Source organism: Capricornis sumatraensis, chromosome 4, assembly GCF_032405125.1.
Source record: "Capricornis sumatraensis isolate serow.1 chromosome 4, serow.2, whole genome shotgun sequence".
NCBI lineage: Eukaryota > Metazoa > Chordata > Mammalia > Artiodactyla > Bovidae > Capricornis > Capricornis sumatraensis.
This window is the reverse complement of record NC_091072.1, coordinates 126,511,012-126,525,388: the sequence shown is the minus strand read 5'-3', so window position 1 is coordinate 126,525,388 and position 14,377 is coordinate 126,511,012. Positions and strand designations below refer to the sequence as shown.

Here is a 14,377-nt window from a genome sequence, read left to right as displayed (position 1 = left end):
GTCCATGGAAAACTTGTCTTCCATGTAAACAGTGTCTGGTGCAGAAATAGTTGCAGACCGCTGTTGTAAGATATGTAAGAGTTTCTCCATATACTTAGGAATGAACACTAAACCATGTTATTTGCATATGTTTCACTTTATTAGTGAAAATAAAATAAAACAGTCCATTCTGAAGGAGATCAGCCCTAGGATTTTGGAAGGAATGATGCTAAAGCTGAAACTCCAGTACTTTGGCCACCTCATGTGAAGAGTTGCCTCATTGGAAAAGACTCTGATGCTGGGAGGGATTGGGGGCAGGAGGAGAAGGGGACGACAGAGGATGAGATGGCTGGATGGCATCACTGACTCGATGGACGTGAGTCTGAGTGAACTCTGGGAGTTGGTGATGGACAGGGAGGCCTGGCGTGCTGCTATTCATGGGATCGCAAAGAGTCAGACATGACTGAGCGATTGAACTGAACTGAACTGAATGCAAAAATAGTTTCCAAAGTGCTTGTAGCAATTTATTTTCCCACCAGCAGAGCTTTCCATTTCTGTTTCCATTGCTCTATATTCTTGCTTACACTTGGTATCATTAAACTTTTCATTTGTAGCCATTAGATGGGTATGCAGGATGTCACTAGAGTTTACTTTGGATTTTCCTGATTACTAATGAAATTGAGTATCTTTTCATTCTTGTATTGATAATTGGAATTTCTTTTATGAAGGGCCCATTAAAGTCTTTCCAGTTTTCTGCTGGGTTGTTGGATTGGTCTTTTTCCTATTGATGCGATGGCATTCTTTATACAGCCCACGTAGTAACCCTTTATTGTTTATATGTGTAGCACATAAACTTCTCCCAGTTTGTGACTTTTAGTTTCCTTCTCTTTATAGTGCCTTTTGATGAATATTAACTTAATTTTAAGATGATTTTAGTCAGTCTTTTCCTTTATTGTTTTTACATTTTACGTTTGGGAAATTTTTTCTACAGTTCATTTCAGTTGCTCAGTCGTGTCCAACTCTTTGCGGCCCCATGAATCGCAGCACGCCAGGCCTCCCTGTCCATCACCAACTCCCAGAGTTCACTCAGACTCACGTCCATCGAGTCAGTGATGCCATCCAGCCATCTCATCCTCTGTCGTCCCCATCTCCTCCTGCCTCCAATCCCTCCCAGCATCAGAGTTATTTCCAATGAGTCAGCTCTTCACATGAGGTGGCCAAAGTACTGGAGTTTCAGCTTTAGCATCATTCCTTCCAAAGAAATCCCAGGCCTGATCTCCTTCAGAATGGACTGGTTGGATCTCCTTGCAGTCCAAGGGACTCTCAAGAGTCTTCTCCAACACCACAGTTCAAAAGCATCAATACTTCGGCATTCAGCTTTCTTCACAGTCCAACTCTCACATCCATACATGACCACTGGAAAAACCATAGCCTTGATTCCCTGGTGGCTCAGATGGTAAAGCGTCTGTCTACAGTGCGGGAGACCCGAGTTTGAGCCCTGGGTTGGGAAGATCCCGTGGAGAAGGAAATGGCAATCCACTCCAGAACTATTGCCTGGAAAATCCCATGGACAGAGGAGCCTGGTACACTACAGTCCATGGGGTCGCAAAGAGTTGGACATGACTGAGCGACTTCACTTTCACTTCACTTGACTAGACAGACCTTTGTTGGCAAAGTAATGTCTCTGCTTTTCAATATGCTATCTAGATTGATCATAACTTTTCTTCTAAGGAGTAAGCATCTTTTAATTTCATGGCTGCAATCACCATCTGCAGTGATTTTGGAGCCCAAAAAGATAAAGTCTGACACTGTTTCCACTGTTTTCCCATCTATTTGCCATGAAGTGATGGGACCGGATGCCATGAACTTCATTTTCTGAATGTTGAGCTTTAAGCCAACTTTTTCGCTCTCCACTTTCACTTTCATCTAGAGGCTTTTTAGTTCCTCTTCACTTTCTGCCATAAGGGTGGTATCATCTGCATATCTGAGGTGATTGATATTTCTCCCAGCAATCTTGATTCCAGCTTGTGCTTCTTCCAGCCCAGCATTTCTCATGATGTACTCTGCATAGAAGTTAAATAAGCAGGGTAACAATATACAGCCTTGACATACTCCTTTTCCTATTTGGAACCAGTCTGTTGTTCCATGTCCAGTTCTAACTGTTGCTTCCTGACCTGCATACAGATTTCTCAAGAGGGAGGTCTGGTGGTCTGGTATTCCCATCTCTTGAAGAATTTTCCACAGTTTACTGTGATCCACACAGTCAAAGGCTTTGGCATAGTCAATAAAGCAGAAATAGATGTTTTTCTGGAACTCTCTTGCTTTTTCCATGATCCAGCGCATGTTGGCAATTTGATCTCTGGTTCCTCTGCCTTTTCTAAAACCAGCTTGAACATCAGGGAGTTCACGGTTCACATATTGCTGAAGCCTGGCTTGGAGAATTTTGAGCATTACTTTACTAGCATGTGAGATGAATGCAATTGTGCGGTAGTTTGAGCATTCTTTGGCATTGCCTTTCTTTGGGATTGGAATGAAAACTGACCTTTTCCAGTCCTGTGGCCACTGCTGAGTTTTCCAAATGTGCTGGCATATTGAGTGCAGCACTTTAACAGCATCATCTTTCAGGATCTGAAACAGCTCAACTGGAATTCCATCACCTCCACTAGCTTTGTTCATAGTGATGCTTTCTAAGGCCCACTTGACTTCACATTCCAAGATGTCTGGCCCTAGATGAGTGATCACACCATCGTGATTATCCGGGTCATGAAGATCTTTTTTGTACAGTTCTTCTGTGTATTCTTGCCACTGCTTCTTAATATCTTCTGCTTCTGTTAGGTCCATACCATTTCTGTCCTTTATCGAGCCCATCTTTGCATGAAATGATCCCTTGGTATCTCCAATTTTCTTGAAGAGATCTCTAATCTTTCCCATTCTGTTGTTTTCCTCTATTTCTTTGCATTGATCGCTGAGGAAGGCTTTCTTATCTCTTCTTGCTATTCTTTGGAACTCTGCATTCAGATGCTTATATCTTTCACTTCTCTTCTTTTCACAGCTATTTGTAAGGCCTTTTACGTTTAGGTCTTTAATCTAGTTGAATTGAATTTTTATATTTGGTTTGGTTTTTATAATTGGCATAAGGTAAGGGATCTGACTTTATTCTTTTTCATAGAGAAAATAAGTTGCCACAGGGTTATTTATTAAAAAGCTGGACTCCTCATGCTGATTTGAAATTCCACCTCTGACATTTAGCTGATGTCCATATTTATGTGTCTGGGCTCTCCATGGTTTTCTTTCAGTCTATCTATATCTCCACACCAATACCACCCTGTCTTAATTACCAAAGTTTTATAATGCTTGATATATGAGAGGCCCAGTCCTCCCACATTTTCCTTGGCTGTTCATAAGTCATTGCACTACCATATATATTTTATATTCAGCTTTTGATGTTCCACCAAAAAAGAGAATATTTTGAGAGGAATTATACATCCATTTTAGGAGAATTGAAATATTTATGATATTGAGGCCTCCCGTCCATAAACATGGTGTATTTTTCCATTTTTTTGAATCTTTTTCAATGTTTTAAATAAATTTTTATAATTTTCTCCAGAAGGACCTTATACATTTTTATTTAGGTTATACATTTATTCTTGTACATTTGTTCTTTAGGTACTCTATAGTTTTTGAAGTTATTGTAAATTATATTTTTAAAGTATCATTTTCTTATAGTATGTTACTGGTGAATAGAAAGACTAATTTTGTGTATTGACTTTACATACATACAGCCAACCTTGATCCACTCCCTAATTTTAATAATTTATATTATTTTGGGTTTTCTATATTCTCAATCATATCATTTCCCACTAAAGATATTATTTTTTCTTCCTTTCCAATTCTTATACTTTAAGTATAGTTTCTTGTCTTATTCCACTGACAGGTCTTCTATTAATAATACAGTGTTGAAAGATGTTCTTTTGTTGTTGTTTTGTTTAATGTTTTTGTTTCTGATTATAAAAAGATTTTTTTCAATGTTTCTTCATTAGTATTTCTGAATCTTTTAAGATAATCATATTTTTTCAATGAGCTCTTATTGTAGTGAATTATATTCATTAATTTACTAATATTAAACCAGTATTACATTTCTGGGATACAACTATCTTGGTCATGATGGGTTATTCTTTTTATACATTTCCGAGTTTTTGTTAAGATTTTGTTAAGATTTTTATATCTTTGTTCATAGATGAGATTAGGCCTATAGCTATCCTATCTTGTACTGCGATTGTCAAATTTTAATATCAAATTTATGTAAACCTTATAAAAAGAGTTGAGGGACAAAGAATTCCTTCTTCTTCTATGAAAATGGATATGTTAGTCACTCAGTCATGCCTGATTCTCTGCAGCTCCATGGACTGCAGCCTCCAGGCTTTTGTGTCCATGAGATTTCCCAGGCAAGAATACTGAAGTGGGTTGCCATTCCACTGAACTGAACTGAAAAAAACATCTTGCCATAGGGTTATTAGAATTTCCAATTTGGAAGAACCTGTGTTTAGCTTTTTTGATCTGTACTAATTTGTATTCTAATTCAGTATTTCTGGTGTTATTTTAACAATTTCCTTTCTCCTAATTCTTTAGATTTATTTTAGGAATCTTTTCCTGATTTCTTAAAATAAATGATTAGCACATTAAATTTCAGTCTTTTTTTTTAAACACTAAGGGTTAAAATTTCCCTCTAAGTCAGTTCAGGTTTAATTGAATTTTAGTTAATTCAGGACTAAAAATATTCATGTCCTGTGACCTTGTTAACCTATTTCTGGGATACTATCCACAAGAAATAAGTAGAAATGAAGAGAATTAGCCAGTAGATTAAAAGTTTTATACACATAGATAAAAGCACACTGCATGTTTATGATGGTTAAAAAATAGAAACAAACTTGGATTCCAGCAATAGAAGAGTGGGTAAGTAGCTATGACACAGCTGCATGATAGCATATTATGCAGTCATTAGAATCATCTGTAAAGACTTTGTGATAACACTGTTAAGTTATTATCATAATGATATGTAAATAATGCAGAATATACACTATGATTTCAATTACTATAAAAACAACTATAGAAAAAATTCTAAAAGGAAGTCATTCTCAATAGTAATGTTAGTTGGTGAAATTTGCATTTCCCCCTTCCATTCCACCTTTTTGTGTTTTTCATATTTCCTGCAATATCCATATATATTTTTTATAATTAGACAGGGAAAATAAAGCTACAGACTAACAATAGATTGTTAGCTAGTATTTGGTTGTGTATAATTAGTCTTCCGCTCCATGCCATTTAATTTTGGCTGCACTGGGTCTGCATTGCTGCCTGAAGCTTTCTCTGGTTGAGGTGAGCAGGAGCTCTGGCCCAGCTGTGTGCTGGCTCCTCACGGTGGGGGCTTCTCTTGCTGTAGGGCACAGGCTCTAGGGCATGCGGGTGTCAGTAGCTGTGGCAAGTGGGCTCTGGAGCAGAGGCCCAGTTGTGGCATATGCGCTTAGCTGTGCCACTAAGCAGTGTGCACTGCGGCATGTGGCAGGGGATTGCCAACTACTGGACCACCAGACAAGTCCCCCATTTTATTGTTTCCTGGGCATTTTAAAATATCAAAGTGTAAAGCCATTTAAAATATGTGACATAGATCTATAAAGTGAAAATTAATGTTTCAAATAGATGCTTTATTGCAGTTTATGTCTCACAGGTAAAGTATTGATGGAAGGAAACCAGTGCATTGCTTCCAATCATCTAAGCCCCTGGACTCAACCAATAGCCACTGGATCCTTCAGCCCACACGTGACAGAGTTGCCACGGAAACGAAGACAGAGTGATTCAGACCCATCGCAGTAAGTGAATTTGTTCCTGTAACCCTAGGAAATCTTCAACCCTAGGGAGAAAAGAAAAAGACTACATTTTAAACAAATGAAAACCTTTTGGTTTTTTTTATTTTTTTTAATTGAAGTGTAGTTGGTTTATAATTTTGTGTTAGTGTCTGGTGTATAGCCAAGTGATTCAGTTATACATATACATTATATTCTTTTCTATTATGGTTTAATATATGGATGTTAAATACTTGTGCTGACCTGTACAATACGACCTTGTTGTTTATCCATTCTAGACTGTCTGTAGTAGTTTGCATCTGCTAGTCCCAAATTCTCAGTTCACACCCCCTCCCTGGCAACTGCAAGTCTGTTCTCTATGGCTGTGAGTCTGTTTCTGTTTTGTAGATAGGCTCACTTGTGTCATATTTACATTCCACAAATAAGTGATATCATGTGGTCTTTGTCTTTTTCTTTATGACATACTTTGCTAGTATGATCATCACTAGGTCCATCCATGTATCAGCAGAATGCATTATTTCCTTCTTTTTTATCCCTGAGTAATATTCTATTGTGTATATATATATATGTTCTTTAGAAAAAGATTACTTTTAAATTATTACTTTAAATTACATGGTAATTAAAAATTTGGACAGGGTAGCTTACTTATCCACCCGGCTGCTACCTCTGTCATTGACTGATCCAACTCTTAAGGTTATTAGCTATCCAGGAAGGTCAACTGGGATCTGAAAGACGTAGGAACTTGAGGTTAATTTGCTTAACAGTTAAGATATTTGCCTTCCTAATTGAAATACTTAACCTTGAGGAAAACATCTTACATGTGTGGCTGAAAATAATCACAACTTGCTTCTTGATTTACTCATTGTTCATGTAACAACCAACCCTTGGTTATCTGTGGCAACTTTAATCAATTAAAATTCTTGTTTTCCATGTTTATTAAGCTAAGTACATAATAAAATCAATGTTGAGAATACTTTCTATCTCCTTGTTCATTTTGTTGCCTAATGCAGCTTGCAGTCTCAAATATTCTTTAATGATCTCCCCAAACATAGGGTTTTTATAGTGAAAATAATAGGGCAAGATAAATATAACAATCTACAGCAATTCATTTTAAGCTGGTACTTTCTTTACATGAACGTGAAAGTTGATGACCATTCTCCATCATGAATGACTGGAAAAGTCCTGAGTAGGGGATAAGATGAGGATGTAATGAAATATCCAACTCTTTTTAACTCAGTTCTCCCTAGTACACTTTATAATTTAGCTTCAGTTTCCAAGATGGCAGAATCAGTGTTATTCATATGTAAGGACCAACACACTTTCCAAGCCACATATAAAATGTATATACAGATTGTATACATAAAAGTATATAAAGATTATATACTGTTTTTGATTGTCTGTATTCTCTTAGTCTCTTCCAATAAAGTGGATGATTATAAATAACTACAGTTGACCAAGTGACAGTCTACCTAGAACCGTTTGCTGTTCTACATCCTTGATTATCAAGTGGTAGCCCCATTCCCAGGTGGCTCTGGGCTTCCCAGGTGGTCCTAGTGGTAAAAGAACCTGCCTGCCAGTGCAGGAGACGTAAGTGATGCAGGTTCGATCCCTGGGTCAGGAAGATCCCCTGGAGAAGGAAATGGAAACCCACTCCAGTATTCTTGGAGCCTGGAGAATCCCATGGACAGCAGGACCCGTGGGCTATGGTCCATAGCATCGCAGAGTCGGATATGACTAGAGAGACTTAGCATGCATGCAGTCCTCATTCACCTTGAGCTAGAAATGACTGTTAGTCATTTTTATTTTCTTCTTTTTTCTTTAGAATCATAAGTACCATTGTTCTTTCTCAATATTTAAATAAGAATATGACTTTCAAGTGAGAACTAGAGTCACACAATAGAACTTGCATCACACATGTCCCAAGGGGCCATGGTTGAGCCAATGGTTTTGAGAGTGAATGGAAAAATGAGGGCAGTGACAAGGGAAATACTAGAAATATCAGTTCAATATCAGTTCAATTCAGTCACTCAGTTGTGTTTGACTGTTTGCGACCCCATGGACTGCAGCATGCCAGGCTTCCCTGTCCCATCAGCAATGCCGGTAGCTTGCTCAAACTCATGTCCATTGAGTTGGTGATGACATCCAACCAACTTATCCTCTGTCATCCCCCTTCTCCTCCTACCTTCAATCTTTACCAGCATCAAGGTCTTTTCTAATGAGTCAGTTCTTTATATCAAGTGGCCAAAGTATTGGAGTTTCAGCTTCAGCATCAGTCCTTCCAGTGAATATTCAGGGTGGATTTCCTTTAGGATTGACTGGTTGGATCTCCTGTCCAAGGGACTCTCAAGAGTCTTCTCCAACACCACAGTTCAAAAGCATCAATTCTTTGGTGCTCAGCTTTCTTTTATGGTCCAACTCTCACATCCATGCATAACTACTGGAAAAAACAATAGCTTTGACTATATGAACCTTTGTTGGCAAAGTCTCTGCTTTTTAATATATTGTCTAAGTTTGTCATAAATTTTCTTCCAAGGAGCAAGCATCTTTTAATTTCATGGCTGCAGTCACCATCTGCATTGATTTTGAAGCCCTAGAAAATATAGTGACAATATACTGACGGATAATGGCTTTCTGGTAGAAGGCAACCCTAAAGATTATTTATTACACACATTTTGGAAAATGAAGCAGCTACAACTCAGAAACATCAAGTACCTTGCCCGAGATTATCCAGCTAGTTGGAATGCCTAATTGTCAGTGTAGTGGTTTCCTATTTACACCCTACTTCCTGTCTCTCTGCAGCTGGACAGGGGAGGGTGTTTCTAGCACATGAAGACAGCCATGCTGTCCAATTTTCCAGCATATCTGGTAGGGATGACCAAAGGCCTCTTCCCTTCCAGGTCAGGAATCATGAAAGAAAAAGTGGTGGAAAAACTTTCTCAGAATCCCTTTACCTGTCTCCTTTCAACAGGGGTAGAAATGTCAGCATTCAGCTGCAGCAGGTAAGTACTGGACTCTCATGTGACATAATTTCTACTTGAAGAGCACATAGAGTGGCAGCAGAAAATGAGTGTACACCCCCTGATTTGCTCATTATCTATCCTAGAATTTCTCCACTCTGCCCCAATCCTTCTTTCATCTCACCATTTTCCATTCTAATGAAATAAGGGATGTCAAAGTGCTTTATGAATTTTACATAGTACTGACTGTGCAGCATCCTTCCCAGAGACTCAGGGCTTGAGGCTGATTTCATTGGTGGAGCCTCCAAACACTGGATATTTTTCAACAGAAGAGAATGTGCGAGAAGTTTCACCCTTTCTGCAGCACTGTCGGATCTGAATGGAGAGCTGCTTCTTTAAAAGGGTCATTGATGAAGATTCCTTGGAATGCAATGATTAAACCTTTATTGAGTATCTACAATGTGATATCTACATTAAACATTTATTGAGTATCTACAATATATCTACTGCGTGCTGCAGTCCATGGGGTCACAAAGGGTCAGACACGACTAAGCGACTGAATTGAATGGAAGAATGTGATACCCAGTAGGCGAGGAGGAAGACATATATAAGGCACAATAAATTTGTACAAATGGGAACAATACAAAGAATTATTACATATCATGATGATTTCCATAAGAGGGACCCTAGGTATTATGGCAGCAAGGCAAATTGGGTGTTTAAATAATAATGAGATCAGAAGTAAAGAACAGCTTCCTGGAAATGTTGACGGCAGCTAAGTTTTGAATGAAAAGTAGGGATGAGCCATTCAGAGCAGAAGTAGAGAAGGTATTCCAGGCAGTAGGAACAGCTCTGCAGAAGCGTAGAGTATGAAGCAGCGTACTGCTGATCAGGAAACAAGTAATTGTCACAGTAGAGCAGAGGACACACCAGGAGGTGGGTGAGCTGTGAGACTTGAGGGATAAACTTGGACTAGGTTATGAATGTCTGCTGAACTAAAGAAACTGGAAACTAAAATGAAAGTGTTAGTCGCTCAGTCGTGTCCAACTCTTTGCAACCCCCAGGCTCTGTCCATGGCATTCTCCAGGCAAGAATACTGGATGTGGGTTGCCATTCCCTTCTCCAGGGGATCTTCCCGACTGAGTGATTGAACCCAGGTCTCCTGCATTGCAGGCAGATTCTTTACTGTCTGAGCCATCAGGAAAGCCTGAAAAGTGTCTCAAATGCAATAAGGAAAATGGAGGCATTTTGAGAACTTGATCAGATTACATTTTTAAAACTTTTGTTTACCTTCGCACTTTTAAAAAAGCTTTTTTATTGTAGTAAAATATATGTAACATAAAAATTGACATTTCAACCACTTCTAAGTGTACAATTCAGTGGCATTAATTACATCCACAGTGTGGTACAATCATCAGGACTGTCTGTTTCTAAAACTTCTCCATCACCCCAGTCAGAAACACTGTACCCATGAAACAGTGGTTCTCCCTCCCTTTCCCTGGCCCCTGGTGACCTCTGGCCTACTCTCTAGCTCTGAGAATTTGCCTATTCTAGGTATGTCATCTAAGTGGAATTGTACAATATTTGTCCTTTTATCTCTGGCTTATTTCACTTAGTGCAGTGATTTTCAGTTTCACCTCATTGTAGCGATGTAGCAGAACTTCATCCTGTTCTATGGCTGAATCATATCCCATTGTGTGTATACGCCACATCCTATTTATCCATTCATTTGTTGGTGGCATTTGGGTTGTTCCCACTTTTTGGCTGTTGTGAATAATACTGCTGTGAACGTTGGTGCACGAGTATCTGAGTCTCTGCTTTCAAGTTGCAGTTCTTTTGATTATATACCTACAAGTTGAATTGCTGGGTCAGATGGCAATTGCATGTTTAGTGTTTGAGGAACCACCAAACTGTTTTCCACAGTACCTTCACCATTTTACATTCCCACCAGAAATGTGTGAGGAATCCAATTTCTGCATATCCTTGCTGACACTTGTTATTTTCCATTAAAAAGAAAAAGCTATCCTAGTAAGTGTGAAGTGGCACAGATTTATATTTTTAAAGGAGCTCTCAGGAAACAGTATGGAGGATGGACTGACGGAGGAAAATCCATCAGGCAGAGAAAACAGTGGAGAGACGGTTGCTGGGGAATGGGTTTTCTGAGCACTGGCCCAAGAGAGTAGCCTGGGCAGGAAGAGCCTGGAGAGGGAGGGACATATCATGACACATTCAGAAGAGAGAATCTCTAAAGTTCACTCTTGTTCATGAGGAAGAGTAGGAATTTAAGAAGCATCCAAATTTTCTGACTTGGACCTGGATGGAGGATGGCATTTCACACACTGATACTGAGGGAAAGATGATTAATTCAGTTTATGATTAATCAAGGAGAATGTGACATTTATGGGAATCTTTAAGTAGGCAGTTGGATATAAGGGTCTGGAACTCAGGGCTGAGGCTTGGCCTGGAGATGGAGATTCAGACACCATTAATGTATAAAGAACAAGAGTGGTGACTGGCATTGGATGCAGGTATGGGTGCAGGAAAGGTCGGGGAGGCTCAGGGAGGAGGGGCGCCTACCCAAAATGTGAGGAGATGGGGCTATAAAATGAGCATAGTATCTCAGAAGGGAAAGGAAGAAAGTTTCAAAAAGGAGAAATGCATGGAAAGCAGCCAATTGGAGGAGTGTTTTGACTGTATTTGCTTCCAATTTCATTTGTTTTTGCTTGATTTATGAGGAGGGCCTACATTTCATTCAAAATGCAGTGAAAGTAGTTTTCAAAGAAAACTCCACTGTGTTTTGAAAAAGTTACATTACTTAGTATAAGAAGCTACACTAAAAAAATGCATCTAAGGAATTAATGTGAATGTTATTAATATCAGTGAGCTTATTAAAATTCATAAGTAAAAATATCTTTACTATAGACCAAATGCCAGCATGGAGAAAACATACAAAGAGCAAATTTACTAATTGTCTAGGTTCATGTTGCAAAGGAATGAACTGTTTGACTAATGAGATCGTGCCTTTTTTCTGTTCTGCACAGGACCTAGTTCAAGTTTATTTTGATTTCTTAAGTACAGTCGGTTTGGATTTCATCAAGGAGGCAAATTTAGCCAGTGGGTTAATTTGCTAAGATGTGTATAATCAAAGCAAAAGCATGATTTAAAACAGTTAAACTTTACCTTTTGAAATTGAAGTAATATAGATCTATATATGGGGCTTTCCTGGTGGCTCAGTGGTCAAGAATCTGCCTGCAATGCAGGAGGCCTAGGTTCAATCCCTGAGTCAGGAAGATCCCCTGGATGGGGCATGGCAACCCACTCCAGTATTCTTGCCTGGAGAATCCTATGGACAGAGGAGCCTGGCGGGCTGCAGTCCATAGGATTGCACAGAGCAGGACACGACTGAAGCAGCTAAGAAGCAGCATATTTATATATGGGGATCCCAGGTGGCGTAGTGGTGAAGAATCCGTTTGCCGATGCAGGAGACATGGGTTCAATCCATGGATCTGAAGAATCCCCTGGAGAAGGAAATGGCAAGCTACTCCAGGTATTCTTGCCTGGGAAATCCCATGGACAGAGGAGTCTGGTGGGTAACAGTCCATGGGGTCGCAAAGAGTCGGACATAACTTAGCAACTAAGCACACATGCATATGTGTATATAATTTCAGGTCATTAGAAAATCATTCATCCTGTATCATTATTTTCTACTTTAATCCTTAGATGTGAAGTCAGACAGAAAAGAGAGGGGAAAAAAAAGCTGACTTAATCTAACACTCTCTATTGTTTCAAAAAGGCTGTTTAATTTTATACCACAGAGCAGGCTGATAATGAGACAGGCATAGAGGAAGGCACATGAGGCTACATAGAATAAGCTTCACTGGCCTCCTGTTAGGTCTATGACCTCGAGCAGTAACCTTATTGGGCCTCAATTCCTTCATCTTTAAAATGGGGAGAGTAATAACTACATGGAAATCAGTCCTGAGATGTGAAGAACTGACTCATTGGAAAAGACCCTGATGCTGGGAATGATTGAAGGCAGGAGAAGGGGACGACAGAGGATGGCATCACTGAATGGACATAAGATTGAGTAAACTCCGAGAGTTGGTGATGGACAGGGAGGACTGGTGTGCTGCAGTCCATAGGGTCACAAAGAGTTGGACATGACTGAGTGACTGAACTGAACTGAACTGAATAACTACATGATTCTTAAATGGGGTCAGAATCAAATAACACACATGAAAATACTTTTGATAAAGTGTCATCAAAGCTATTTATTTAGACAGTGATAAGGAAGAACATCCTTTGATTAAGCTTTTATCTTAGTGGTCCTATTTTATTTGGAACATTTATATGCATCTCTTCATAACTTTTATTAAGTCTTCTATAAACAGCATGTATTATCTTTTTTAAACAGGAAAATAGTATTGAAACCTCAAACAAAATACATCATATGAATAAAATAGTTCACAGGTAGATCAAACTCTTCAAAGTCTAGAAAATGATCATTGTTGAGTCTTCTAAAAGAGGGAAACTTGGCAACATGAGTCAGAAGCCTTAAAGCAGTTATCCATACATTGTACATCTGAAGGTTTATCCTGGATTCCCTGGTGGCTCAGACAGTAGAGAATCTGCCTGCAATGTGGGAGAACCAAGTTCCATCCCTGGGTTGGGAAGATACCTCGGAGAAGGGAATGGTTACAAACTCCAGTGTTCTTTCCTGGAGAATCCCATGGACAGAGGATCCTGGCAGGCTACAATGCATGGGGTCATCAAGAGTTGGATAAGACTGAGTGACTACCAAAGTTTTATCCTAGGAGAATAATTGAAGGTGCATGCACCACAGTCGTATTAGGCACACTATTTATAATATTGAAAAATTAGAATATTGAGATATCTAGTAATAGAAAATTATTAAATAAATTATAGCATAGCTAACCAACAGGCCACTATTTAGTCATTAAAAATTATGTTCTTCAAGAATGTTTGAAGCTAGGAGAAAATATTTATGTTATAGTGTTAAGTGAATCAGACAAGACATGAAAAATTTTACATGATCATCTGAATTTTATTTTATATATTTTTATCAGTATATACACAATATAGAACACAAATCTATATAAATACCCTCCATGCTCCACAATTCCCCCCCGCCCCCCATGACTAAGTTAAATAGTCAAAGCTGGTTTTTTGTGTATCTAGATACATGTCTGGGCTTCCCAGGTGACTCAGTAATAAAGAATCCACCTGCCAGTGCAGGAGACTCAAGAGATGCAGGTTTGATCCCTGGGTCAGGGAGATCCCCCTGGAGAAGATCATGGCAACCCACTCCAGTATTCTTGCCTGGAGAATCTCATGGACAGAAGAACCTGGCAGGCTACAGTCCATGGGGTCACAAAGAATCGGACGCGACTGAGCAACTAAGCACACACACAGATACATGTCTACGAAAGACTGGGGGAGACCCATTAAAATGTTGATTGTAATTATTTCCAGATGAGATTATGGAAGCTTTACCGTGAATTTTTAAAATGCCCTTTCAAAAATTAATACACTTGGGAGTATATATTTTAAAACACATAT

The 14,377-nt window shown here is 39.0% G+C and overlaps 1 protein-coding gene across 1 annotated transcript in view; it reads left to right on the top strand.

Moving 5' to 3' along the window:
- Positions 1–14,377, top strand: part of BMAL2 (basic helix-loop-helix ARNT like 2) — a 95,915-nt gene that overhangs the window by 22,939 nt on the left and 58,599 nt on the right. The window contains exons 2-3 of the mRNA XM_068970208.1: positions 5,705–5,846; positions 8,738–8,839. Of these exons, the coding sequence (XP_068826309.1) occupies positions 5,705–5,846; positions 8,738–8,839 (244 nt within the window). The remainder of the gene's footprint in view (positions 1–5,704; positions 5,847–8,737; positions 8,840–14,377) is intronic.